At 43.8% G+C, this 25,435-nt stretch overlaps 1 protein-coding gene across 1 annotated transcript in view; it reads left to right on the top strand.

Moving 5' to 3' along the window:
* The first annotated feature begins 8,487 nt into the window (after positions 1-8,487).
* ifih1 (interferon induced with helicase C domain 1) overlaps positions 8,488-25,435 on the top strand; it is a 173,675-nt gene continuing 156,727 nt past the window's right edge. Inside the window, exon 1 of the mRNA XM_078552277.1 lies at positions 8,488-9,228. Within this exon, the coding sequence (XP_078408403.1) occupies positions 8,767-9,228 (462 nt within the window). The 5' untranslated portion in view covers positions 8,488-8,766. The remainder of the gene's footprint in view (positions 9,229-25,435) is intronic.

Below are 25,435 nucleotides of genomic sequence, written 5' to 3'. Positions count from 1 at the left end.
CCGTTCACACATCACCACTGTGCTTACTAACCTATACTGGCTCCCAGAGACAGGACACAAGGGCCTATAAGGAGTAAAGAGAAAAGACGGAAAAAAGGGAGAAAAAAATGAAATTGAAATGATGGGTTCAGTTCCCAGTGGCAGGCAAAATGCGCACTTGAATGGAAATAGAGAAAACTCAAGTTACATAGGCTTGGTTACGCAGCAATTATTCGGATTCATATATCCTGGCAGTAAATGAGGAGCAGATAGGCGGCTTTAGGGGGATGGTCAAAGTCAGAGATCCCTTGGTGTGACAAAATTGATATTGGTAAGATGGGATCAGCATGAAGCATCAATGGACTGTTGCCCAAGTTCAGAGAGAGGTGTGATGGGCAAATGAAGAGTAGAAGCTATTTGATGGGTAGAGTATTGGAATATGCTGGAGGCATTTCCATGGCAATAAAGATCCAAGAGATGTGCTGAATTCATTGACTCCTGGTTAAGCAACGACTCCATTTTAAATTTCTCAATTTTGTTTTCAATTTCCTCCGTGGGTCTCACCCTCCATATCTACGTAATCTCCTCCAGCCCACAGCCCTCCAAGATATCTGCAGTATATATGATTGTGGCATGTAGAGCATCCCAAATTTCAACTGCTCCTTCATTGGTGTCCATGATTTTAGCTGCCAAGGCCCTCTGTTCTGAAATTCCTTTCCTAAACCTCTCCACCTCTTTCTGCCTTTAAGATACTGCTTAATACCTACCTCCTTGACAAATCTTTTGGCGACCTGCCATAATATTTCCTTACATGGCTCAGTGCCAAATTTTGTTTTAAGATGCTTCTTGGAAGCATCTTGCGATGTTTTACTCTGTTAGAGATGCTATATAAATGCAAGTTGTGGCTTTTGTTGTTGGATAACCTATTTGAATAGCAAATTATTATTAATAGAACTTATGCATTTTTATCATCAACTTGGATTAATAAAATATTTTCCAACAAACAGGCTGTGGATGCACTTAATAATTTGAAAATGATCTTTTTAAATTCAGTTTCCTAAAAATATTGTTGACTGTTTCACATTCCTATTCAGACTGAACATACGACTCAAGGGAAACTCCCATCCACAATCATTCATTATGATTCATCAAAAAACCAGCACCGGATAATCTGAATGTCAGAACTGTGAAATAAAAGAAACAAAAATTTGTGGAAATCTGGTCTGGCAGTATCTGGTACCAGATAATTAAGGTAGGTCACAAATTGAAAGATCCACTTGCTGCATTTCAGAAAAATAAATCAAGTAGTTCTGTTAGTCCTATTGATTGTGTACAGTAAGATAAATGAATGATGATAGAGTTTGCTGCTGTTTTGAAGAAACAGTTTAGAAAACAGGTTCTAAATGTGTGATACAGTCTTCAAACATTTTCAATTAATTGTGTTTTGAAATTGATAGATAATTCACAGGTTTAAGGAGAATGGAGGCCTGTTTCTGATTCACTATAAGATGGGCTTTCATTAAAAGTAGTTGTTGGTCACAAGCCAAACAGCCAACTTCTTATATAAGCCACCACTTATACTAGCTAATACTCATCAGCTCTTTTACGCTAATAGAAATATATGAGTCTACCCTTGAAAGTATATTTTCTATATTGTAAAACACAGCATAGACATAACAATACAAATATTATTTGAGATTGCTGTTCACCTAAGCCATTGATACAGAAAGTGTAATCATGTTTTATAGTATTTTAATTAGCTGTCTTCAAGTTATATTATTGACATTAACAAAATAAATGAAAATATTTAGCAATCAACTGAAATAAATAAATGCAAAGCAGGTTGAAAATAACTAAATATTTATACAGGTTTAGCTTGGATGAAAATTATTCTCTATTTGTCTCTTTCACTTTCTCTGTGTTTTTTTTTTCATTTTCTCTCCAACCCTTTTCTTTTGCCTCTTAACTTTCCAAAGTTAACTGGAGCCATAATCAGGACTACAATCCTCTGCCAGCAAAGGAAATGTTCTCATTTGGACTAGGCTAAGAAGGAAGGACATATGTTGGACTGGATCATAGGAACTGGGGGAGAATTGAAAGCAGAATAAACCTCTGTATATAATACTTTTACCCCCAGCTGACTGGCCTTTCCTTACTTCACAGATGATTGGATGGCTCTGTTCCTCCTATATAATTAAACTAGGGCTGGAATTTTCCACTCCCATTGACGGCGGGCATCATGGCTGGCGGGGAAAGATTTCGGTGCGAGGGGCAGAAATCGGTTTCACGCCGGCATGAAATCACAACAGGATCATCCAATGGTGTTGTCCATGCTGACTCGTGAATCCCACTGGAGGCCAGCGTGAACCTGATTTGCTTCCCGCTAATGGGATGCTAAGTGAGGCCCGACCAGAATCGTCCGACCACGCCTGATATGCCATTACGTCTGGACAAACGTGACATGCAGAAGTCGGGACTTACCTTTAGGGCCTTGCTCAGATCACGGACATTAGAGGAGAAGAAGATGCTGGAGGCCTACCGCTACCGGACCCTGGAAGAATGTGTGCATCGCATTCTGGATGGATTCTCATGGGCTTGGCTCGGCTGTAAAGCAGTTCCCGGAAGGTGAGAGGTCTCCCCGCAGCAGCTTTGACTTCGCTGAGGTTTCGGAACTTCACGAACATCGCCATGGTCTTCACACCATCTCCCGTGGTCTCCATTCATGCTTCCAGCCTGTTTCAGAACTTCACGGACTTCATCATGGGCTCGCACCATCTTCCATGGTCTTCGTTGATGCCCTCAGGCCTGTTTCAGATCTTCACGGAGTTCGCCATGAGCTGGTATGGATGATCAGTGAAGGTGAGGGGTGGAGAAGAGGAAGGTCTCGGCGTGAGTGGGAGAGGAAGATGTACCGGCAGGGGGTGGGGGGATGTTGAGGTTGGATGGTGGGGGGAAGGTGTCATGGGGGGGTAATGTTGGGAGGAGGAAGGAGGGTGTACAGGGGAAGTAGGGTGTACAGGGGGAGGAGGGAGTACAGGGGGAGGAGGAAATTCGGACGGGGGAAGGTGTCTGGCTGGAGGAGGGAGTTTGGAGCAGCAAAGGCGTCCGGGGAGACAATTGAGTTCGGAGGGTGGAGGTGGAGGGAGTTCAGAGGGAGGAGGGAATATGGAGGAGGAGGGAGTTTGGAAGGGGGAAGGCGTCTGGGGGGAGGAGGGAGTTCAGTGGGTGGAGGGAGCTTGGAAGGGGAAGGAGCACGGGGAGGAGGGAATACAGGGGAGGAGGGAGTACGGGGAGGAAGGGGTAAGGGTGAAGGAAGGAGTAAGGGTGGAGGAAGGAGTAAAGGTGGAGGAAGGTGCTTGGGGGAGTGGAAGGCCCAGGTGAATGTGCAAGGGAGGGGGTCTGTGGAATCAATGACTGCCTCCTGGGGAGTGAACGCAGGATGGGCATGGTAGGATGGAATGGCGAGTGTGAGAGGGGCAGAGGGAGCCAGTAGAGTGGGCGGGTGAGGGTGCATTGGTACCAGTAGAAGGGGCGGCGAAGATGCTTGGTGGGGAGGCACCCTGGGGGTGGGAAGGACAAGGTTGGGGAGATCAATGTGGATGGGGGTGGGATTTTCAGGAAGGTGGGGAATGCGCACATTCACCTGGACATCCTGGAATGACAAGGGTTTGGGCTGTAGGGTAACAGTGGGGAGGTGGAAGGGAATCCAGGAGGGTGGACTGTGATGGGGGAAAGAGCATGGGTGACTGGGGGAGGGGGAGGACGGGGGAGCTAATCAAAAACTTAATGACTACCATGCTGTGCAAATCAAAAGTGAGCGGCGCTTCATGTTGGACAGGCACAGGTGCTGCATGGGAGTGTGATCAGTGGGTGGGTGGAGATGCAGGTCAGCTCAGATGGACAACTGAAAGAGAACCCCAACAGGCAGCATTGAAAATGATCAGGACAGTGAGATGAGTGTGATGGATGAAGGCTCCACATGTGTGGGAGAGTGCTTGCATGAGGGTCCGAAAAGCTCTGCCTCACAGAGACTTCTCCCTCCAGAATCACTCGTGGTCCGGCTACGTGCAGTTGAACTGCTAGTGAGAGGGGAATGCAGGGGGAGGATTTGCGAAGCCTGTCAATGAAGCTGAAAGACACCATTACACATTATTCAGTAAAAGTGAATATATTTTCAGATTATAAAGTGACAAAATGTGTTCACCCGTGCAACCACTTGTGATCAGAAAGTCTTAACTTTTCTAGGCCTACCACATCTTTTAGATGCTGCCCTGACATCCAGAGCAGAGTTGGAGACAGCCTGTGCAATGGTTGGCCCTGTTGCCTCTGATGACTTCGCTGTTCACCCACTGGAGAACCAAGGCCTTGAGGGCCCTGGCTTGCTTTGGCTGTCCTCCTGCGTGCCCAGTTGCTCCCTCTGCAGTGGCAGAGGATGAGGTTGAGGAAGTGACAGCACAGGAGACTCGTAGGGAGTGGATAGCCTCTGAGATTCCTGAATGGATGACCCAAGGATATTCAGCTGCTGCTGTTCCTCCTTTCGGGTGTCCTAGGCCCCTGGCCTGACTCCTTGAGGGGAAGGAGTACCTGGAGGAATGTCAAGGTGCCTGTTTCCCCCTTGCATCGCCACTACAGGAACACACCCATGGCTACCGCGATGAAGTGCAGGTCTTTGTGCATCTCCGCATTCTGCTGGATCAGGGTCTCTACGGTGTCTGACATCCTTCCCATGGAGACCTCCATGTGCATTCATGCGAGCACCAATTCATCAGAGAACAGGTGGACACACTCCTTCGACTCGCGTGCCACTCTGTTGAGGGCTTCCAACAGCTCTGCATGATGTTCCCCCACCTTCTGCTGACTCTCCACAATGAGCAGGAAGGCCAAATCCAGAGGTTCGTCATCTGACTCAGACCTCACAGATGCCTCTTCCCCAGCAGTCCTCCGAGTACCAGGGAGCTCGGCTGAACCTGCCGCCCCCTGCTGCGGACACGTGTCCATGTGGTGACTACTAGATTGTGAACTCGAACCTTCTCTACATCTAGGTCCCACCGAGGTGTGTGTCTCTGCATTGGTGCAGGGTTTGGGTAAGCACCGTGTTGGGTCTTCCAGGCTGCTTATTTCCAGCTCTTCAATGGAGGAGGTGCCCTCTTGGCTGGAGGTGAGGACCTGGATGGAGCTGAGGGATTGACTGGTTGACGGTGTTGGTCTCTTGGCAGAGATCCTAGTGAACAAAAGTGGAGATGATTAGTGCATGGCAGTAGAGTCAAAAACAGGAGAGACAGTACCCACAGCTGCTTTGAGAGAGGGACGATCTGGTGCAGGATCCTCATGTGGGTGTTCGCCGCTGACCTCACCATCACCGCAGGCACGATCCACGTCCTCACCAGTCAGTGCATTGGCACGCTCTTCAAAGTGAGTGAGGGGCCTAATGTGGGCCAATCCACCGCTCCGACGCCCTAGGTCTGGGACCTCTCCCTCCTGTTGTGAGTCAGTTTCTTCTGTATGAAAACAGATGGAGAGAGTGTGAGCAGAATGAATGCAACTGTGTGGAATGTTTGTGTGGTGAGCGGGCCATTGATGGGATGAGGACATAAGTTCCAGAGGATATGAGCCTGATGGAGATGTGAGGGTGTGTGTGAGAGTTAGTGGTGACGCGTGAGATCCCTGTGGATGTGTGATGAGTTTGGGAGTGTGTGTTCAGATAATGAGTTGGTTGACTTACGCTGGCAGAACGGGTAAGAGCATTCATCGCCTTCCAGCACTGGATGGCTGACCTCCTCTCTGCTCCGACTACTGACTACTGCTACCACCACCTCCCAGGCCAGATAGGTGACTCTGGTGGACCTCCTGCAACCAGAGAAGGGGTAGAGGACATCACGGCGGCCTTCCACTGAGTCCAGCAAGCGACTCAGAGAGAGGGCTGCTGTCACCTTTGCTTTCTGGGCCATCTGTTGCCTGGAACAGTCCTAGTCTGGAGACATGAAGTAGGCTGCACTCTGGTGCACTTTAAATATGGCTCCCAGAGCGAGGAAGCGCTAAGGTCATGGTGTGGCGGGCAAATGCAAGCCCGCCCACCAGTGATCCGGTGTGTCTCCTGTGAATGCATTATTAATGAGGCGGGCTGCGCCGGGAATGGGACGATGCGAAGCAAAAATCCGACATTGGGGCCGGTGTGTAAAACATTGTTTTTCACGGTCGCTACTGGACTTAATGCAAATCTAGGACAATTCTACCCTAGGTGTTAAATGGAATGTTAATTTATGAACTGCTTGCCGAATAGACTTTAGGGGTAATTTTAATCCCCAGGACAGGCAGTAGTGGTGGTTAAAAGTAGAAAAATATGGAAAACCTGACCTTAGCCCATCTCCGAAGTGCCTACTTCTGATTTTGCTCTCCGGAAGCAGATTCCCAGTTTTAAAGAAAAGAACACAGTTGTGTGTTTTGCATTCTAGCTCTACTTTAAATTTACCATCGGCCAGAAACCTTACTGAGGGTACATGTGTACAAGTGGATGGAAGACATAAGTGGATTTTCAATATGGCTAATGGGCTAAGAGCAGCAGGAGTGCTCCTCCTGGGTCACAAAGCTTACCAGTTACAAGAACATTGTTCTTTTGCAATCTCAGACATTTGTGTAATTTCTACTATAGCAACTCACTTTAAAGTAGAGTGGCTACAATTTGTGAAAACAATAGAGTTTATGTTCTAATGCCATGAATAGCCCACCACTTGGAATTGGTATTTGGAAATCTGACATTGTTAAAAGTCAACTATTTTGCTGCATCAAAGAATTTCACTTCCTCAAGGTATCTAAGACATATAAAAGTCAAATCCTTTCTTAATTCCTGAAATGTTATGAGATTTCTGAAGGATGTTCAGACTAAGGAGCTCTATTACATATTTCACATAAAATTCAGTACCTGAGGGATATGCAGCGAATGTTTCCATTCAAGGAACTTTGCAAAGGAGCTGAAAACACAACTGTTTTAAATGGGGACTTGAGTTGTTCTATGTATTTTAAAAGGTTGCTCTACTTTTCTTGTGCATTTTATTTCCTAGAACAATTACATTGTATAAATCAGGCTTATGTGTTTTCTGGTATCAGATAGACTAAAAAGTTGTGAGTATGCTACTTATATTTCACTTAGCAATTTTACTGCAACCAGCTTTCTTGGACCAGGCTATTTCTATCACAGCCAAAAGTAAAACATTTTGAGATGTTTGACTATTTAACCTATGCGACATTTGGGGTAATTTATATTAAGTTTTTGCTTTTATGCTAAATTCAGTTCAACAGAGGTTAACTATAATAACTTTCGGGAATGCAGATTAAAATTCAGCACATAAGGGAATAGGCCCACTAGAAGCATCTACCCATGATGTTATGCCATGCAGAGCATACCAGGTGGAGACAATATTATTTGTTAACACCCAGAAAATAAACCCTGTATACCGAAATATATTGGAATAGGTCTATTCATGTGAGCTCAGGAAAGCTCACACCATAGAGGGTGGTAGCCAGTTTGATTGGCAGTTCAACTGACCAATTTGTATAAAAGACAAATCACTGAATCCCATTTCAGCCTCCACACTGCATGACTTAATTTTTTATGCACAAGCCTCCAAGCAACACCTTATTGAAAGGCTTTTGGAAATCTAAGTAGGTGATCTCTAGCAAGTCTTCTGGATCCACTGTAGCAATTTTTGTAGGTGACTACATTGGATTTGTCAAACAGGAACTTTATGAAGCTGTGTTGGGTATCCATTATAACTGCTATTTGCTGGAAATGCTTATTTATCCCTATATTGCTTTCCATTATCTTTCCCACCACAGAAATTAGACTCAGTGGTTTATCATGCTGCAGTTTTGATTTTCCCTTTTTGAGGAAGGGGTCCGAGGACTGCAAAATATCAGAACCTGTGAGGGATCGAATGTGGACTATCAGGCTCATGGAGTGAGGGACAGAGGGTGACATGTGAAATTAACTGTAGCAAGTGCAGCAATCAAGGCTCAGGCAATGACAGACATCGAGTTTGCAGCATTGAAACAGGCTATTCAGCCCAACTGGTGTATGCCAGCGTTTATGTCCCACATGGGCCATAAAGATAAAGAATTTAAGAGAATTTCCAGAACATGAAATGAAGAGGAGAGAAAGGAGAAAAAAATCAGAGAAGAAAAACAGTAAAAGGAAAGGTAAGGTCTAAGAACAATAGCTTGATCATAAAACATGGGTTAGAAATAACATTAAATTATTCTTAAAGGCAGGGGAATAAAAACAAATAGAAAAAAAACTAAACTTTTACCATATATTATTCTTCCCGTGTACATTTGGATTTTGTACACTGGAGTGAGGCAATGGCAAAAATGTCAGAAATGCATCTGGATCTTGAAATCTGGAATGATTCGTTTTTATTAAGAACGTAATTAGAAAGTAAATGCCCCATTTGTAAGAGGGAACCTGATCACGTGTTCCATTGATCTGGTAAATTGAAACAGAAATCGGGGCTTTACTGCTTCCGTGTTTACCAAGCTTTCTACTGTATGTTGCTGCCTGGAGTGATGGTGCCGAAAGTCCCCACTGCCCACGTCACCCGTGTTTCACTGCGTTACCTTCTGGAATCGAAACCGAAACTGATCGTTATTTAAAGCAGAGAGCAGAGGGGAAGCACAGCTCAGTCCTGCAGCTGTTTTCCAGTGTCAGCGAGCTGTTCAAAGCCGTGGATCTAGATAGCTGGACCCCCCCCCCCCCGCCTTGGCCGGACAGCTCTCTGCCGATTCGCAGTCAACATGAGCTCCAGCGATTGTGAACAGGATCTGGAGCAACAGCACCTGACACTGATCGAGTGTTTCCGCAATCGCCTGGTCGCGATCATCCAAGTGGAACCTGTGCTGGACTTTATCAAGTTCATGGGCGAGGCCGAGATAGAGGAGATCCGGACAATGAAGACGCAAAAGGGCAACCAGGCTGCTGCCCACCTTCTGCTCACCAAAATCAATAGGCAGCCCCGGTCGAGGGGCTGGTTTGGAGAGTTTCTCACTGCCCTGAGGGAAGGGGGCTGTTCTCACGCCGCTGAATATGTCAACCTCGAGACAGATAACGCAATATCCCCAACACTGGAAGCTCAGAATGATCTAGAGGTGAACTTCATCAATATGTTGTCCCCAAGTTTGATTGACCAGCTGAAACCAAATGAAGTTTCCCCTCACTGTTTAGCCAAAAATATTTTGACCCAAGATGACGTGGAGAATGTGAGTAATCATTTTTTAGGTATCACACACACTGATAGAACTGAATGCCTTTCTCAACAAATATCTATTTGAGGTGTTGATTTTTTTTTAAAAAAATGATTGATACTCATTTGGCTTATTTTTTGAAGCACTCGGGAAACAGGGTAATGGTCAACGGATGTTTTTGTGAATGGCGAACGGTTTGCAGTGGTGTTCCACAGGGCTCAATGTTGGGTCCCTTGCTGTTTGTTGTATATATTAATGATTTGGACATAAATGTGGGAGGCATGATTGGGAAATTTACGGATGACACAAATATTGGCTGTGTAGTTGATAGGGAAGAGGATAGCTGTTGTCTCCAGAATTATATCAATGGTTTGGTTGAGTGGGTGGAGAAGCATCAAATAGAATTCAACCCAGAAAAGTGTGAGGTAATGTATTTGGGAGGACAAACAAAGCAAGGGAATACTCAGTAAGTGGGAGAATATTGAGAGGGGTTGAGGAAGTGAGAGACCTTGGAGTGCATGTCCACAGGTCCCTGAAGGTGGCAGGACAGGTAGACAAGGTGGTAAAGAAAGCACATGGAATGCTTTCCTTTATTGGGCAGGGTATTGAATACAAAAGCAGGGATGTAATGATGGAACTGTATAAAATGCTGGTTAAGCCACAGCTGGAATTTTGTGTGTAGTTCTGGTCACCACATTTACAGGAAGGACATAATTGCTGTGGAGAGAGTACAGAGAAGATTTACAAGAATGTTGCCAGGACTTGAAAATTGCAGCTCTGATGAAAGATTGAATAGGTTAGAGTTGTTTTCCTTAGAACAGAGGAGGCTGAGGAGTGACCTAATTGAGGTGTATAAAATTATGAGGGGCCTAGATAGGGTCGACAGGAAAGACTTGTTTCCCCTGGCTGAGGGGTCAGTTACCAGGGGGCATAGATGTAAGGTGATTGGTAGAAGGATTAGAGGGGACATGAGGAAAATCCTTTTCACCCAGAGGGCGGTGGGCCTCTGGAATTCACTGCCTAGTTTGGTAGTTGAGTCTGAAACGCTCAATTTATTTAATAGGTACCTGGATCTGCAACTGAAATGTTGTAACCTGCAAGGCTATGGACCAGGTGCTGGAAAGTGGGGTTAAAATGAACGGCTAGTTTCTTTTTTTTCTCTTTCTTGGCCAGTGCAGACACGTGGCCTCTTTCTTAGCTGTAACCTTTCTATGGTTCTTCTATAGTTTTATCAGCAAACCGTGTGATGTCATTGCAGTCAAATGTCAAAACCTACCAATGGTTTTTTAGCTAAACTGGAGAAGGGCTACACATGGTGTGCCCTGGGAGTTTTTTAAATTCATCTTCAGATAATGGTGCATGGGCATGGCTAGCAAGGGCATCATTTATGATTCCTTTGTTTATTTTGCATTCCTTATTGTCTTTGAGAAGGCAATGATGAGCCAAGCTCTGAGTCGCTTTAGTAAATGTTGCAAAGGTACCACAAGAAGATAGAGAGTTCCAGCATTGTGACCCATTGATAACAAAGGAATGGCGATATATGTCCAGTTTAGGATGGTGTGGAAATTAGAAGTGATGGTGTTCCCATAAATCTGCTGCCTTGACCTTGTACCTTCATGGTTTTGAGAAATACTAGTGGTGAAGGAAGTGTATGTTTAAGGTGGAGGCTGAGTGTCTGCATAACGTTTAGCCTGTTGGGTGTTGTTGCAGCTGACCCTGTCCAGGCAAGTACAGAGTATTCATCGCACTCCTGACTTGTGTTTTGTATGTGACAGAAAGGCTTTGGCGGGCCAGGTGGTAGATTACGCATTGCAAATTACCAAGCCTCTGACCTGCTGTCACAGGCGCAGCATTTACATGGCTGGCTCAGTTGAGTTCCTGGTCAGTGGTGGCCCCAGGATGCTGAAGGCAGTGTACTGGATGACAATAAAACTGGATCCATTTTTTTCCTGGGGAGCACATAGATATGGGGGTACAAAGTTGTAATTTACTGATGACGCAAATGTATTGGATGCGAGGGTTGTTAAGGATACAGGAAGACATAGACAGACAAACAAAAAGAGCAAAAATCTGTTAGATGCAAGTTAATGTGAACAGTGTATGGTGGTGCATTATCGAGCAAAACTGTAACAATTTAAACTCAATGAGAGGATGCGGAGGGTTGTGAAGGAAGGGGAGGTATAAGTGTTCCAATGCATAATTTCCTTAAAGGGTGAGTGGTGATCAATAAAACCATTTTTTTAAAAAAAGGCCAACAACATAAATAGGATACAAAGTAAAGAAATATTGCTAAACTTGTAAAACATTGATGAGCTAACAGAGTGCTCTGTGCAGTTTTGAGTGCCTTAAAATGTGTCATTAAAGGCATAGAGAGTGTTCTGCTTAGATTTACCAGGATGATGGCAAGGAAAGGAAACTGGAGTCATCAGGAAAGACATGAGACATTCAGACTAATTACATTTGAGCAGAGAAGAGTGAGAGGAGATTTAATAGAGGTTTTGGAAAAAGAATAGGAAAAAGCAGTTTCCTGTGGCTGGAGAATCAGTGATGAGGGACCATCAACTCAAAGTTGTCACTGACCAAATAAGAAGCGACATTAGGAGAAATTCCTTAACACAAAGGATTATTGGAGTATGAAATACTATGCTAAAAGGCAATGGTTGAAACAATGATCATCACATCTTTAAAGAGAAAAATGGATAAAAACTTGAAGCAGGACTATGGGGAAAAGTGAAATAGCGGTTGTAATTTATGATTATCCCACCCAAGAGCTAGCACAAATATAATCAGCTTGTTAAAACTTGTTTCTGTGCTTAAATGCAATGGGTCACTGTTTATGCCTGCCCAGGTGTGTGGTCCTCCACTGAATCATTTCACTTCATTAAATGCAAAAAATTGACTTCCATTTGCTAAATTATTGTTTCTATGATTTAGTAAAACTTCATAATGGGAGTGTAGAATTTTCATATTATGTATTGTTATGACCTGGTTAGGGACCAGCAACAATTTGTTCAAAGTAGACAAAGTTTGAAATCCCAGTTACCCACTAGGAGAATAAAGCCACAAAATTCCATGGTTTTAAACAGACAAAATAAACTTTACTATGCAAATTCAGAAAAGTAAAACAATCTACAATATCTATCTTAAACTCTAACATTCAGAATTAACATGAGGTAGATATGAATTACAGACAAACTGTGGTTGAACATACCACACTGCACATTAAATGGCAGATGCAACCAACACAGATACCATGGATTTTTCATTAACACACCCAGATGTCAGTGACCACGGTGAGTCACAAAATCTTGTTTAAACTCTGTCTCCCTCATGAAGGATTTCAGCTCTTGACTTCTGAAGAGCTAGCCTCTGAATTCCCTTAATAGCTGCTCTGTTTCAGACTGCCTCAATGACTGCTCACCTACCAATGGTTCAATCTCTTCTCCTGACATTGCATTCCACAGAATTCACATAGCTGCACTCACACCTCTTATTACTGGCACAATTCTAACTATTTTGCAGGCTGCTAACTTCTCTAACCTGGAACTCTCCGAACTCCAGTAACCCAGATGCACCGTGCTATAAATGACTTCCAGGGCTTCTCTGAGCCTTAACCCTCTCCAGCATGAACAAGCAACCTTCCGCCACCTTCTCAGCTCCCTAGGACTTCTCTGAGAGCCCCAACTGCATAGAGCCTGCAAACAGCTTACAAAGGCTTCTCTATGAGCTGCTAACCAAATGAGGCCCAAACTGCAAACCTCAGCTGCAGTTCGCAGGGATTTTCTGAGCCTGCTAACAACAGTACCTTTGCAGTGGTGAGCCTCTTCCCTTGCTGCGGAACACTCAGATAGATTGAAATCAGAGAGCCTTCTTAAGTTCCACCCATCTCCATGATGACGTAGCCTTTCAAAGTTCACTCAATGTTTTTAAACTAATTTAGCCCCAACTCCCAAAACAAAGCATTTCTTTCAACTGCACTTTGCAAATAATGTATACATCATGTCTCCAGTTCTCCAGCTAAGTAAGCCCACCTGCTGTTTTATGGCTCCATCTCTTCTATTCTGTCTCTATTAAACAAGCATGGGTAATCTTCTGAATTGGCATCTTTTAGGTATTCTGGCAATCTCTAAAGTCCAGCATTTTAGTTGCCTTACCTTCACAACAACAATCTTCCCAGAACTAAATGTTACCTCTAAAATATTAACATGTTCCATGAAATAGATATTCATCACAGTATGTTTCAATTATAAATGCTGTGCAATTATAGACCTTGTCTTTCCAAAGTTAGCCTGTTCCTTTTTTATTCGGTCATGGGGTGTGAGTGTCACTAGCAAGACCAGTATTTGTTGCCCATCTCTAATTGCCCTTGAGCTTGATGGTGAGCTGTCCTTTAGAACCACTGAAGTCCAGTTCAATGTACAGGTACGCCCACAGTGCTGTTATGGCAGGAACTCCAAGTTTTTGACCCAATGACAGCAAAGGTGATATATTTCCAAGTGTGGATGGTGTATTGTTTGGAGAGGAACTTGCAGGTGGTGGTGTTCCCATGTGCCTGCTGCTGTTGTTCTTCTTGGTGGTGGAGGTCATTGGATTGGAAGGTGCTGTAAAGAGGCTTGACAAGTTGATGTGGATGGTACATTCTACTGCCACTATGTTCCAGTGGTGGAGGAAGTAAATATTTAAGGTGGCGCACGGGATGCTTTGCTCTAGATGGTGCCGAGCATCTTGAGTGTTGTTGTAGCATCCATCCAAGCAAGTGGAGAGCATTCCATCGCACTCCTAATTGTTCCTTGTTGATTTTAGACAGGCTTTGAGGACTCAGGTTATGAGTCACTTGCTACGGAATTCCTAGACTCCGACCTTCTCTTGTAGCTGCAGTATTTATATGGTTAGTCCAGTTCAGCTTCTGGTCAATGGTAACCCCCAGGGTGTTGATTGTGGGGGATTCAGCAATGGTAATGCCATTGAATGTCAAGAGAAGATGGTTAGATTCTCTCTTGTTGGAGATGATCTTTGCCTGGCACTCATGTGGCGTGAATGTTACTTGCCACTTATCAGCACAAGCCTGAATATTGTCCAGGTCTTGCTGCATATGGTCATGGCCTGCTTCAGTTTCTGAAGAGTTGAGAATTGTGCTGGATATTGTGCAATTATTCACAAACATCCCCACTTCTGACCCTACGATGGAGGAAAGATCATTGATGAAGTAGCTAAAGATGGTTGAGCCTATGATACTACCCTGAGGAACTCCTGCAGTGATAGTCTGGGACTAAGACTATCTTAGTTAGTGAGCTAAATATACTGGCATGCCTCAAGGTTGGCACGCATTGATAGTTACAGGGGAGATAGGGACATTTCTTTATTGCGGAAGAAACAATGTTGTGTTTTTGCATTCACTCTTTATTGAATGTTCATGTTAATGTCCATTGTTGTAGTTGCCACTCTATGGGATGTAGCTGAACCTGCAGGCTCTGTTTGCCTTCCTTCCCATGCATTTTAAAGGACATTGTCCGAGATCACGCTTAGCAGGGAGAGTTGAAAAGTTGTAGGTGAACGCAAAGCCTTGTAAGGGCTCTGTCAGCCAACACCCTGAGATGGATGTACATTTGGACAGTACTGACACCGCCCTATAGGCCCCTCATTTTCTTAACTTGACTGACTGTTCCCACCATCGCCACACCATATCCAGGACAACAGACGCTTCCCACTTCACTCCTCGATACCCCTGACCCCACCCTCTGTCCTCCCTTGGATCCCTTTTCCACTCCATCATGATCCCGACCTCACTCCACACCCACCCCTCACCACTGAATCATCCTTGCTGATCCTGAGCCTCCAGGCAAGATGCCATTCTCCTGTTCCCCTCCCTGTGCTGCAGAGTTCAACAAGGAAAACCTCAGATGAAACTGCACAAAGTCGACTGTTGCAAGCCACCTTTAAACGAATGTGAACCACGTGCCATGAGATTCTTGTGCGCCACTGACTTTATCGTGAAGGTAGGATGTAATTACGAAAAGTTTTAATATAATGATAATATAATTCATGTAATGCAAATGTGCTGTAAGTAGGAACTCACCACTGGACAGTGTGGGGCCTGACTCACCACAAACTGAGTTAATCTCTGAATCTGAAGCTGCCAGTGGGAAAGCGAAATTTCAGCTCCCGCCTAACTAAATCACCCTGCCTGCCACACTTGCAGGCCCCCTAAAATTCCCCATTGTGTATTGTATAGCACTACTAACTTCTCTCAGCTGCTCCATTGTATATAAGTTGCCAGACAGCTTGTCTGACATTCAGTATGAGTGTAAATTTCCTCCAACTAAATGCCGGGAAGACCAAAGCTATTGTTTCCGCTTTCCCCCACAAACTGTATTGCCTGGCAACCAACTCTTCTTGGCAACTGCCTGAGGCTGAGCCAGATTGTTCACAAACAGGTTGTCATTTTGTCCTCGAGATGAACTCCGAACCACATATACATACCACCACTAAGGCCGTCTATTTGCACCTTCATAATGCCAGCAGACTGCACCCCTGCCTCAGCTCATCTTCTGCTGAAATACTAATTCATGCCTTTGTTACTTCAGACTTGACCATTTCAATGCCCTCTTCCCAATTTCTGCACTTTTTTTTGTATTAGTTCATAGCATGTGGGATTGCTGAGAAGATCAGCATTTATTACCCATCCCTAATTGCCTTTGAGAAAATGGTGATGAGCCACCTTCTTGAAATGTTTGCAGTCAATTTGATGCACCAATTTGGTACACTAATAGTGTTGTTAGGGAGAAGGTACCAGGATTTTGACCCAGCAGTAGTGAAGGAATGGCAATATAGTTTAATTCAGGGTGCAGTGTGACTTGGAGGAGATGTTGCATGTGGTGCTGTTCCCAGCGCCTGCTGACCTTGTTCTTCTAGGTGATAGAGACCAGAGGTTTGGAAGGTGCTGTCAAAGGAGTCTTGGCAAGCTGCTGCAGTGCACCCTGTAGATGATACACACTGTTGCCATGGTGCACAAGTGGTGGAGGGACTGCAAATCAAATGGGCTGTTTTCTCCTGTATGGTGTCGAGCTTCTTGACTTTTGTTGAAGCGGCACTCACCCAGGCAAGTAGGGAGTATTCCATCACATTCCTGTCTTGCACCTTGTAGACAGTAGACAGGATTGGGAAACCAGCAGAATTATTCACCATAGAATATCAGCCTCTGACCTGCTCTTGTAGTTACAGTATTTATCTAGTTGGTCCAGTTAATTTTCAGGTCAGTGGTAACTGCAGGATGTTGATGGTAGGGAGATTCAGCAATGATAATTCCATTGAATGTCAAGGGGAGATGGTTTGATTCTCTTCTTTGGAAAGGGCCATTGCCTGGCATTTGTGTGGGATGAATGTTATTTGTCACTTATCAAGCCTAAATGTTATCCAGGTCTTGCTGCATATGGGTAGGAACTACTTCATCATTATCTGGGAGGCTACAGATGGCACTAAACATTGCAGTCATCATTGATCATCCCTACTTCTGATCTTGAAGGAAGGTCATCGATGAAGCACTTAAAGATGTTTGGGTCTAGGACACTACCCTAAGGAACTCTAGCAGTAATTTCGTGGAGTTGAGATGATTGGCTTCCAACAAACACAACCATTTTCCTTTATGCTCGGTGACGCCATCAGTGGAGAGTTTGTCCCCTTGATTCCCATTGACATCGTCAATTTTACTAGAGCTCCTTGACATCTCACTTGGTCAAATGCTGCCGTGATGTCAAGCACAGCCACTCTCAACTCACACCTGAAATTCAGCCTTTTTTCCATATTTAAACTAAGACTGCAATGAGGTCAGGAGCTGAGTGGTGTTTGCAGAGCCCAAACTGAGCATCAGTGAGCATAAGTGGTGCATCGGTGTTACATATAACACTGACAAGGGCACTTTCCCTCACTTTGCTGATGCTGGGGCATGACTGATAGGTGGTAATCGGCCGGATTGGATTTGTCCAGCTTTTTGTGGACAGGACATACCTGGACAATTTTCCACATTGTCAGGTTGATGTCAGTTTTGTAGCTTTACTGGAGCAGCTTGGCTATGGGCATGGGTACTTCTGGAGCACAAGTCTTCAGCACCACAGCTGAGAGGTTGTCAGGGCTCATTGCCTTTGCTATATCCAGTGTGTTTATCCCTTTCTTGATATCTTGTGGAGTGAATAGAATTGGCTGAAGACTGGCATCTCTGATGCTGAAGATCTCAGGAGGAGGCTGAGATGGATCATCCACTTGATATATCTGGTTAAAGATGGTTACAATTGCTTCAACCTTCACTGACAGGTTGGGCTGCACCATCACTGAGGATGGCAATGTTTGTGGAGCCTTCTCCTCCCATCAGTTGTTTAATTGTCCACCGTTCACAATTGGATGTGGCAGGACAGCAGAACTTTGATCTGATCCATTGGTTATGAGATCACTTAGCTCTGCTTTAGCATGCTGCCTCTGCTGTTCAACATGCTTGTAGTCTTGTGTTGTAGCTCCACCAGGTTGGTACCTCATTTTTGGTACTAGTGCTGTTCCTAGCATGGATTCCGATACTCCTCATTGAACCAGGGTTGGACCCTTGACTTGATGGTAATGGCAGACCGTGAGGTTACAGTTTGTGGTGAAATACAATTCTGCTGTTACTGAGTGCCTAAAGCACTTCCTAATTATCCAGTTTTGAGCTGCTACATCTGTTCTGAATGTATTCCATCTTGCACGGTGGTAGTGCCACACAATGTGATGTAGGGTGTTTTCATTGTGATAACTGGACCTCGTCTCTCGGAGGACTCTGCAGTTGTTACTCCTACCTGTCACGGACAGTTGCATCTGGGACATGTAGATTGGTGAGGACGAGGTCAAGTATGTTTTTCCCTCAAGTTGGTTCTCTCACCACCTGCAGCAGGCACAGTCTGGCATTTATGTCCTTCAGGAGTCAGTCAGTAGTAGTGTTATTGAGCCATGCTTGGTGATGGACATTGAAGACCTCATCCAGAATACAATTTGTGCCCTTGCTACCCTCACTGCCTCCTTGGAGTGGTGTTTAATATGGAGGAGTACTGATTCAGCAGCTGAGTGAGGGCAGATATCCTTCACTAAAGGACAATTGTGAACCCAATAGGGTTTTATGTCAATCTAGCAGTTTCATGGGCATCATTACTGAGACTAGCTTTTTTTAAATTGCAGGTTTATTTAATTAATTGAATTTAAATTCCCCAAGTCACCCTGGTGGAATATGAACTCATGTCTCTGAAGCATTAGTCCAGTCACATAACCATCATACTACGTATTGTCATCTTGAGGTCAGCTAACACTCTACTGTCTATGTCCGAACTCACAGCAAGTCCTATCCATCCATCATCCCTGTGCTTGTAAGCCACATCTCAATGTTAAAATTTTCGTCCCTGCTTTCAAATCCCTTCATTGCCTCACCCCTTCCTATCTCTGTCATTTCCTCCAGCTCCACAACTCTAAGAAATCTGCATTCCTCGAATTCCGGCCTTTAGAGCTTCCCCGATTTTAATCGCACCACCAGCCGTGGCTATCCCTTCAACTGTCAAGACCCTGAGCTCTTGAATTCCCACCCTTCAGGCACTCAAGAAGGACCAGACAAATAGCGCATGAGCCTCCTGAGCGTATCTCATTCTCCGACCAGTATTTTGTTCTGAATACTGGTGAGAGTGAGAGTTCCTCTTGAGTTAACCAAGTCCACAGCACCACAGCTGGTCAGCTGTGCAGGGGGCCAGGAGGAAGATTGGGAAATTAATAATGATAGGGGATTCAAGTCTGACAGCATCTGTGGAGAGAGAAACAGAGTTAATATTTCGAGTCCGATTAAGTTAACTCTGTTTCTCTCTCCACAGATGCTGCCAGACCTGCTGAATTTCTAGCACTTTCTGTTTTTATTTCAGATTCCCTAGAATCCGCAGTATTTTGCTTTTATTGTATTGTGATTGGGGATTCGATTGTTAGTCTAACAGACAGGTGTTTCTGTGGCCTCAAACATGAATCTAGGATGCGACCCTGATGGTATGTCACTGAGCAGCTGCTGAGCACCCTGAGGGAGAAGGGTGAACAGCCGGCAGTCATGGTCCCCATCTGTACCAATGACATAGGTAGAAAGAGGGATGAGGTCCTGCAGGCAGGGTTTAGGAAGCTAGGAAAGAATCCAGCAAGCAGGACCTCAAAGATAGTAATCTCTGAATTACTCCTGGTGCCACAGGAAGTGAGTATAGAAATAGGAGGGCAGGGCAGATGAATTCATGGCTGGAAAGATGGTGTAGGAGGGAGGGCTTTAGTTTCATGGGACATTGGGACTAGTCTTGGGGAAGCCAGGACAGGTATAGGGTTGCACCTGAACAGATCGAGGAACAATTTTCTGGTGGGGCAGTTTGCCAGTGCTATTGGGGGAGGGTTTAAATAATTCGGCAGAGGTGTGGGAACCAGAAGGTAACAATAGAGAGGAAAACCAAGGTGTACAGAGAACTGGGACAGATAGCACTAGAGGAGGAAATAGCAAGATATTAGGTGGGGTCAGAGTGAGAGGAAGTACAATAAGGTATAAATTAGTTCACCATGCTTGGATGTTAATGCGTGAGTATGGTAAACAAGGTTGGTGAGTTGCATGTGCAGATAGCCATGTGGCAATAACAGAGACCTGGTTCAAAAAAAGAGCAGGACTGGTAACTAAATATTTCAGGATGCAAGGTATTCAGGAAAGATAGGGAAGGAAAGAAAGGAGATGGGGTAGCAGTATTGATTAAGAACATTACAGTGCTGGAGAGAGGATGTCCTAGAGAGGTCAAGGACAGAATCTAATTCGTTAGAGCTAATAAACAGTAGACGTACCATTGCATTGGTGGGTGTATTCTATAGGCCACTAACTAGGAAAGATGTAGAGGGACAAACTTGCAAGGAAATCACAGAGAGGTGCAAGAATTATGGAGCAGTTATAATGGGGGCTTTAATTATGTGAATGTAGACTGGGATAGTAATTATAGTAATTGTAGTAATTGTGTAAAGGGCAGAGAGAGGCAAGAGTTTCTAGCGTGTGGTCAGGAGAGTATTCTGCATCAATATTTTTTGAGACCAATGATAGAAGGAGGGAATGACCTGGGTCAGGTGGATCAAGTGTCAGTAAGGGAACATTTAGGGATAGTGATCACAGTATCATAAGGTTTAGGATGGTTATGGAAAGGGACAAGAGGCAATCCAAAATAAGAATAATTATTTGTGGGAGAGCCAACTTCAGTGCGGTGAGAATGGGTCTGGCGCAGGTAAACTGGAATCAAAGATTGGCAGACCAAACTGTAACTGAACAATGGCCTGCCTTTAAAGAGGAAATAGTTTGGGTACAGTCAAGGTACATTCCCAAACAGGGGAAAGATTGTACAAACAAATCTAGAGCTCCCTTGATGATGAAAGAGATATGAGAGTAAGATGAAACTGAGAAAGGGTGCATATGACAGGTTACAAGTGGATTGTACAATTAAGAATTAGGCAGAATATAGAACGTTTAGAGGGGAAGTAAAGAAACAGCTAAGGAGCAAAGAGAGAGTATGAGAAGAGGCTGGTAGCTACCACAAAAGGGAATCCAAAAGTTTTTTGTAGGCATGTAAATAGTAAAAAAGCAGTAAAAAAGAGGGGCAAAGCCAAATAGAGACATAAAAAAGGACTTATGCATGGAGGCAGGGGCATGGCTAAGGTATTAAATGAGTACTTTGCATCTGCCTATACCAAGCAAGAAGTTGCTGCTGAAGTTATAATGGAAGAAGAGTTAGTTGAGACCCTAAATGAGCTAAAAATTGACAAAGTGGAGATATTAAAGTTGATAAGTACTTAAAGTTGATAAGTCACCAGGACCAGGTGTAATGCATGCAAGGATACTGAGGGAAGTAAGGGTGAAAATTACGAAAACACTGACTATCATTTTCCAATCTTCCTTAGATACAGGAACACTGCCAGAGAGGACTGGAGAATTCCAAATGTTACACCATTATTCACAAGAGGGTGTAAGAATAAGCCTAGCAACAACAGACCAATCAGTTTAACTTTGGTGGTGGGAATCTTAGAAACAATAACACAAGACAAACTTAACAGACACTTGGGGTAAAATTTTACAAAATTTTACAGTCTCCCCACCAGCAAGTTTCCAGGTTTTTTTATATATAGATTACTTTAATTTATCTTAATCCTTAATTATGCAGTTATCTGACATCAAATTAACCCAATAAAATCAATTAAATGTTTAGGTTCAACAAGACATAACCGTAAGGCAGATGGACTCTCAAGTCGTAAGTTAAAAGAGAAAGTTAGTTTTAAAAAGGATAAAGTATATTTAACACAAAATAGACTTTACAGCTTCATACGAGTGATCAGGTTGCTGATGAGTAAGGTTATCCTCCTGCTCCTTCGTTGACAGCAATTCTTTAAAATTGTGCCTCAGGAGCACCCAGAATGTGACTAGCTAGCAAAGATGTCATTCAAAGCCTTTACTTTTATCCCCTAAATTATTAATACACCATCTTAGACCATGTCTGTGCAATTTCATAATTGGTTAGTTTAAATGTTGGTTTGTTTTAACTGTAGTTTAACTACCTACATACATCATCTCTTGAAAGACCAATGTTTCTTTCACAGTGCCTTTTGTTATCTGACTTCACACGACTGCCTATTGTCCATTTTGGTCATGTCTTTTTGCTGAGTTTAGCGCAACATATTTGATTGATACTCATCCAAAGGAGCAGTAAGATTTTAAATCCTGCTTTAACATAACTACATGATTAATTACTATTTCTTCAGTTACAACTTAATTGAGTTACACAGTTTGGTCAATCACCTGTTTTGGACTGGTTCCTAATTATGTAATAACCCTTAATTAATATATGTGAGTAATAATAAAGTACAGAATACAAAATGGCTTCTTATCTCCTCTTTAACTCTGAATAAGAGTTGTATGGACTTGAAACGCTAACTCTGTTTCTCTCTTCACGGAGGCTGCCAGACCTGCTGAGTTTTACCAGCATTTTCTGTTTTTATTTCTTACCTCAGTGTTAGCGCAAAATGGCGTTTTGACCTTTTTAGCCTGTTACAATGAATATAACATGAAATTAATCTAAAAATGGTCGATTTACACTACAATCTAGTACCCAGACTTATTTCTGTCTCGTAAAGTTCCCGGCCAATTATTGGCCACTTAAGGCCTACTTCCTGCCCAGCCTCAATTTTGAAGCTGATGGGAGGAGTTCATTGGTGGTGTTGGGGGTGGTGGGGATGGGGGAGTGGAAGCCCAGCAGGTCACCCCACTTGGGCCACAGGCAAGAATGTGGTGGGGCGCCTTCCTCAAGGGCCCATGTTCACAAGGTCTCCGCCCCCACCATAGGTGTACTTTACCTCCCCTTGGCTTCTCCATCAAGGCCCCAAACCCCTCGCTCCATCACCCTCGGGCCTCACCTTCCGTCACCGCCGTGAGACCCCTACACTTGCCTGGTCCTTGACTTCGGGACTTAGAATCTGCGGGCTGCTTGTAGTCCCAGTCCTGGCCACTGCTGCCACTGGTGCTACAAATCCAATCAGATAGGGCAGCAGCTTTCTGAGGCAGGACTTCCACCTGAGTGAGGGGTGGAAAAGTCCTGTCTCCAGCCAATTAATGCTCCTCAGAGTGTTAAATGGCTGTGGGGCTGCTGTGATCAGCAAGGTGGCGGGGCGGGAAAAGCCACCATCTGGAAAATCCTACCATCGGACAAATGTGGGATAAAGGAAAGCCAGCATGGATTTGTTAAGGGCAAATCATGTTTAACTAACTTGCTTGATTTTTGTGATGAGATAATAGAGAGTTGATGAGCGTAATGCAGTTGATTTAGGGTACATGGATTTCCAAAAGGCATTTGATAAAGTACCACTTAACAGGCCTGCCAGCAATGCTAGAATCCATGGAATAAAAGTGACAGCACCAACATGAAATCGTAATTAGCATATTGACAGGAAACAGAGTAGTGGTGTATGGTTGTTCTTTGGACTGGAGGAAGCTTTATCGTGGGTGCTATGATCCTAGATCAGCCTTGAAGTTTTGGTAAGATCCGGTTAGGGATCAATAACATTTTATTTAAAGTAGACAAAGTTTGAAATTCGAGACACTTGCTAAGAGAATAACGCCACAAGATTCCACATGTTTTGAACAAACAAAAATAAACTTTACTATACAAGGTCAAAAAGTTAAAACAATTTACAATATCTGTCTTACACGCTAACATTCAGGGTCAATATGAGGTACATGTGCCTCAATTATGATTTCATGTTGGTGCTGTCACTTTTATTCCATGGATTCTAGCATTGCTGGCAGGCCTGTTAAGTGGTACTTTATCAAATGCCTTTTGGAAATCCATGTACCCTAAATCAACTGCATTACGCTCATCAACTCTCTATTATCTCATCACAAAAATCAAGCAAGTTAGTTAAACATGATTTGCCCTTAACACCACACAGTGCAATTAATAGCAAATGCAACCAAGACAGATCCCACGGATTTCTCAGCAACCAATCCAGATGTCAGTAACACTGAGTCACCCAATCTCACTGAAACTCTATCTCTCTCATGAGGGATTCCTTCCTTTACCTTTGAAGATCTAACCTAGGAATTCTCTCCAAATGTTGCTTCAACATGGGGCGGTATGAACTATGGCCCGCCTCTCAGGGTTTCAATCTTGACTCCTGATATTCCATTCCCCTGGATTTCAGAATCTCCACTCAAGTAATAATTCATAAGCACAACTTCAGCTTTTGGTTGTGCCAAGCAGACTACTGCTCCAAATGGGTACCCTTGCCCCAATGGCCCACAGCATGGAGTCACCAACCTTTGACTGCCTTCTTGGATCTTCAGGGCTTCCCCAAGCCTTCTTCAATTACCAGTGCTTCCCCTGAGCCCTCTTTGATTAATTGGCCAGGGACTTTATAAGATATAAGTAAACCTGGGTACTAGATTTTAGTGTACCTCGACCATTTTTAGATTAATTTCAAGTTATATTCATTACCAGAGCTTACCCTAAGCCATCTTCAATTACCACAGCTTCCCCTGAGTCCTCCTCAATTAACAGGGTTACTCCTGAGCCCTTTGCCTACATTGAACTTACCTGGGACCTTTCTCTGTCCCCTGTTTCTGTCCCCTACCTGGGGACTTTCAATGGGGACTTCTCCCTGTCCCCTCTCTCAACTGGAACCTCTCCCTGTCTCCTCTCTCTGTCCCCTGCCTGGGATACTTGTCTTCAATGGCGGTGCGCTCCTGGTCACCTGACCTGGGTTTTTGCACCATTTTTTCTTCCTGCACAGGTGCATTGTGCCCATGAACTCAAAAAATGCAGAACTGTGCATGTGCAGCCCACTCCCAGTCTGCGCACATACGAAAGCAACGAGGTCTGTTGGGACATGAAGTTCCGATCTCGGCTCTCAATGTTAAAGCAAGTTAACTTTCATGGCACCTTTCCCTTGGAAGAAAGAATGCTTCATTACAATGGCTTTACAATTTCTTTACAAGAAGTACTTAACATTGTAAACTTCTGCCAAATAGTTTATTCCATATTGTACAGATAAAGTTTATTTTGTTCCACAGTTGCACACATTGCATTATAAAGTTATAAAGGTTTAACCAAAACAACAGCTAGTACATGTAACAAGTAGGATTAGCACGATTTTACCATCATGGAATCATAATAACTTAGAATATGCCTTTTTTCCTACACCCTTTCCTTAAACTCTGAATAGAGCACCAACAATTACATGGGTTTTAGTCATAAACTTTTCATGGTCAACTAATGGTAGTGAAGAAACATTAAAGTTTTCTTTAGAAACATCTTGACCTGCTTGTATCTCTATTTTGTACAAGGGCTTTCAACCATTTTGGTGTGACTGCAAATCAATACTCTGGCTGTCTTCTCCTCTTCACATATGGTGCACATTAGTCACGCTATGTGATCCAAATGACTTTTGCATAGGTTTCTGAACTTTAATACAGAAGAACATAGGGTTTTTCTTACACTTCTGTTAATGGAAACATGCCTTCAATGGGTCCTTTAAGTTTATGACAGAAACCATGTATGCCTGATTGGCAAGCAGCTTCAAAATGATTTTCCTCAATCACTTCCTCCATAACAGACTTTCCCTTCTCATTGTTTTGATCAACACCAGATGAATAAACTTGCACCATGAGTTTCCTTCTCTT

Source organism: Cetorhinus maximus, chromosome 11, assembly GCF_964194155.1.
Source record: "Cetorhinus maximus chromosome 11, sCetMax3.hap1.1, whole genome shotgun sequence".
NCBI lineage: Eukaryota > Metazoa > Chordata > Chondrichthyes > Lamniformes > Cetorhinidae > Cetorhinus > Cetorhinus maximus.
Note: the sequence above shows the minus strand (reverse complement) of the source record. Positions and strands in the feature narration are given on the sequence as shown.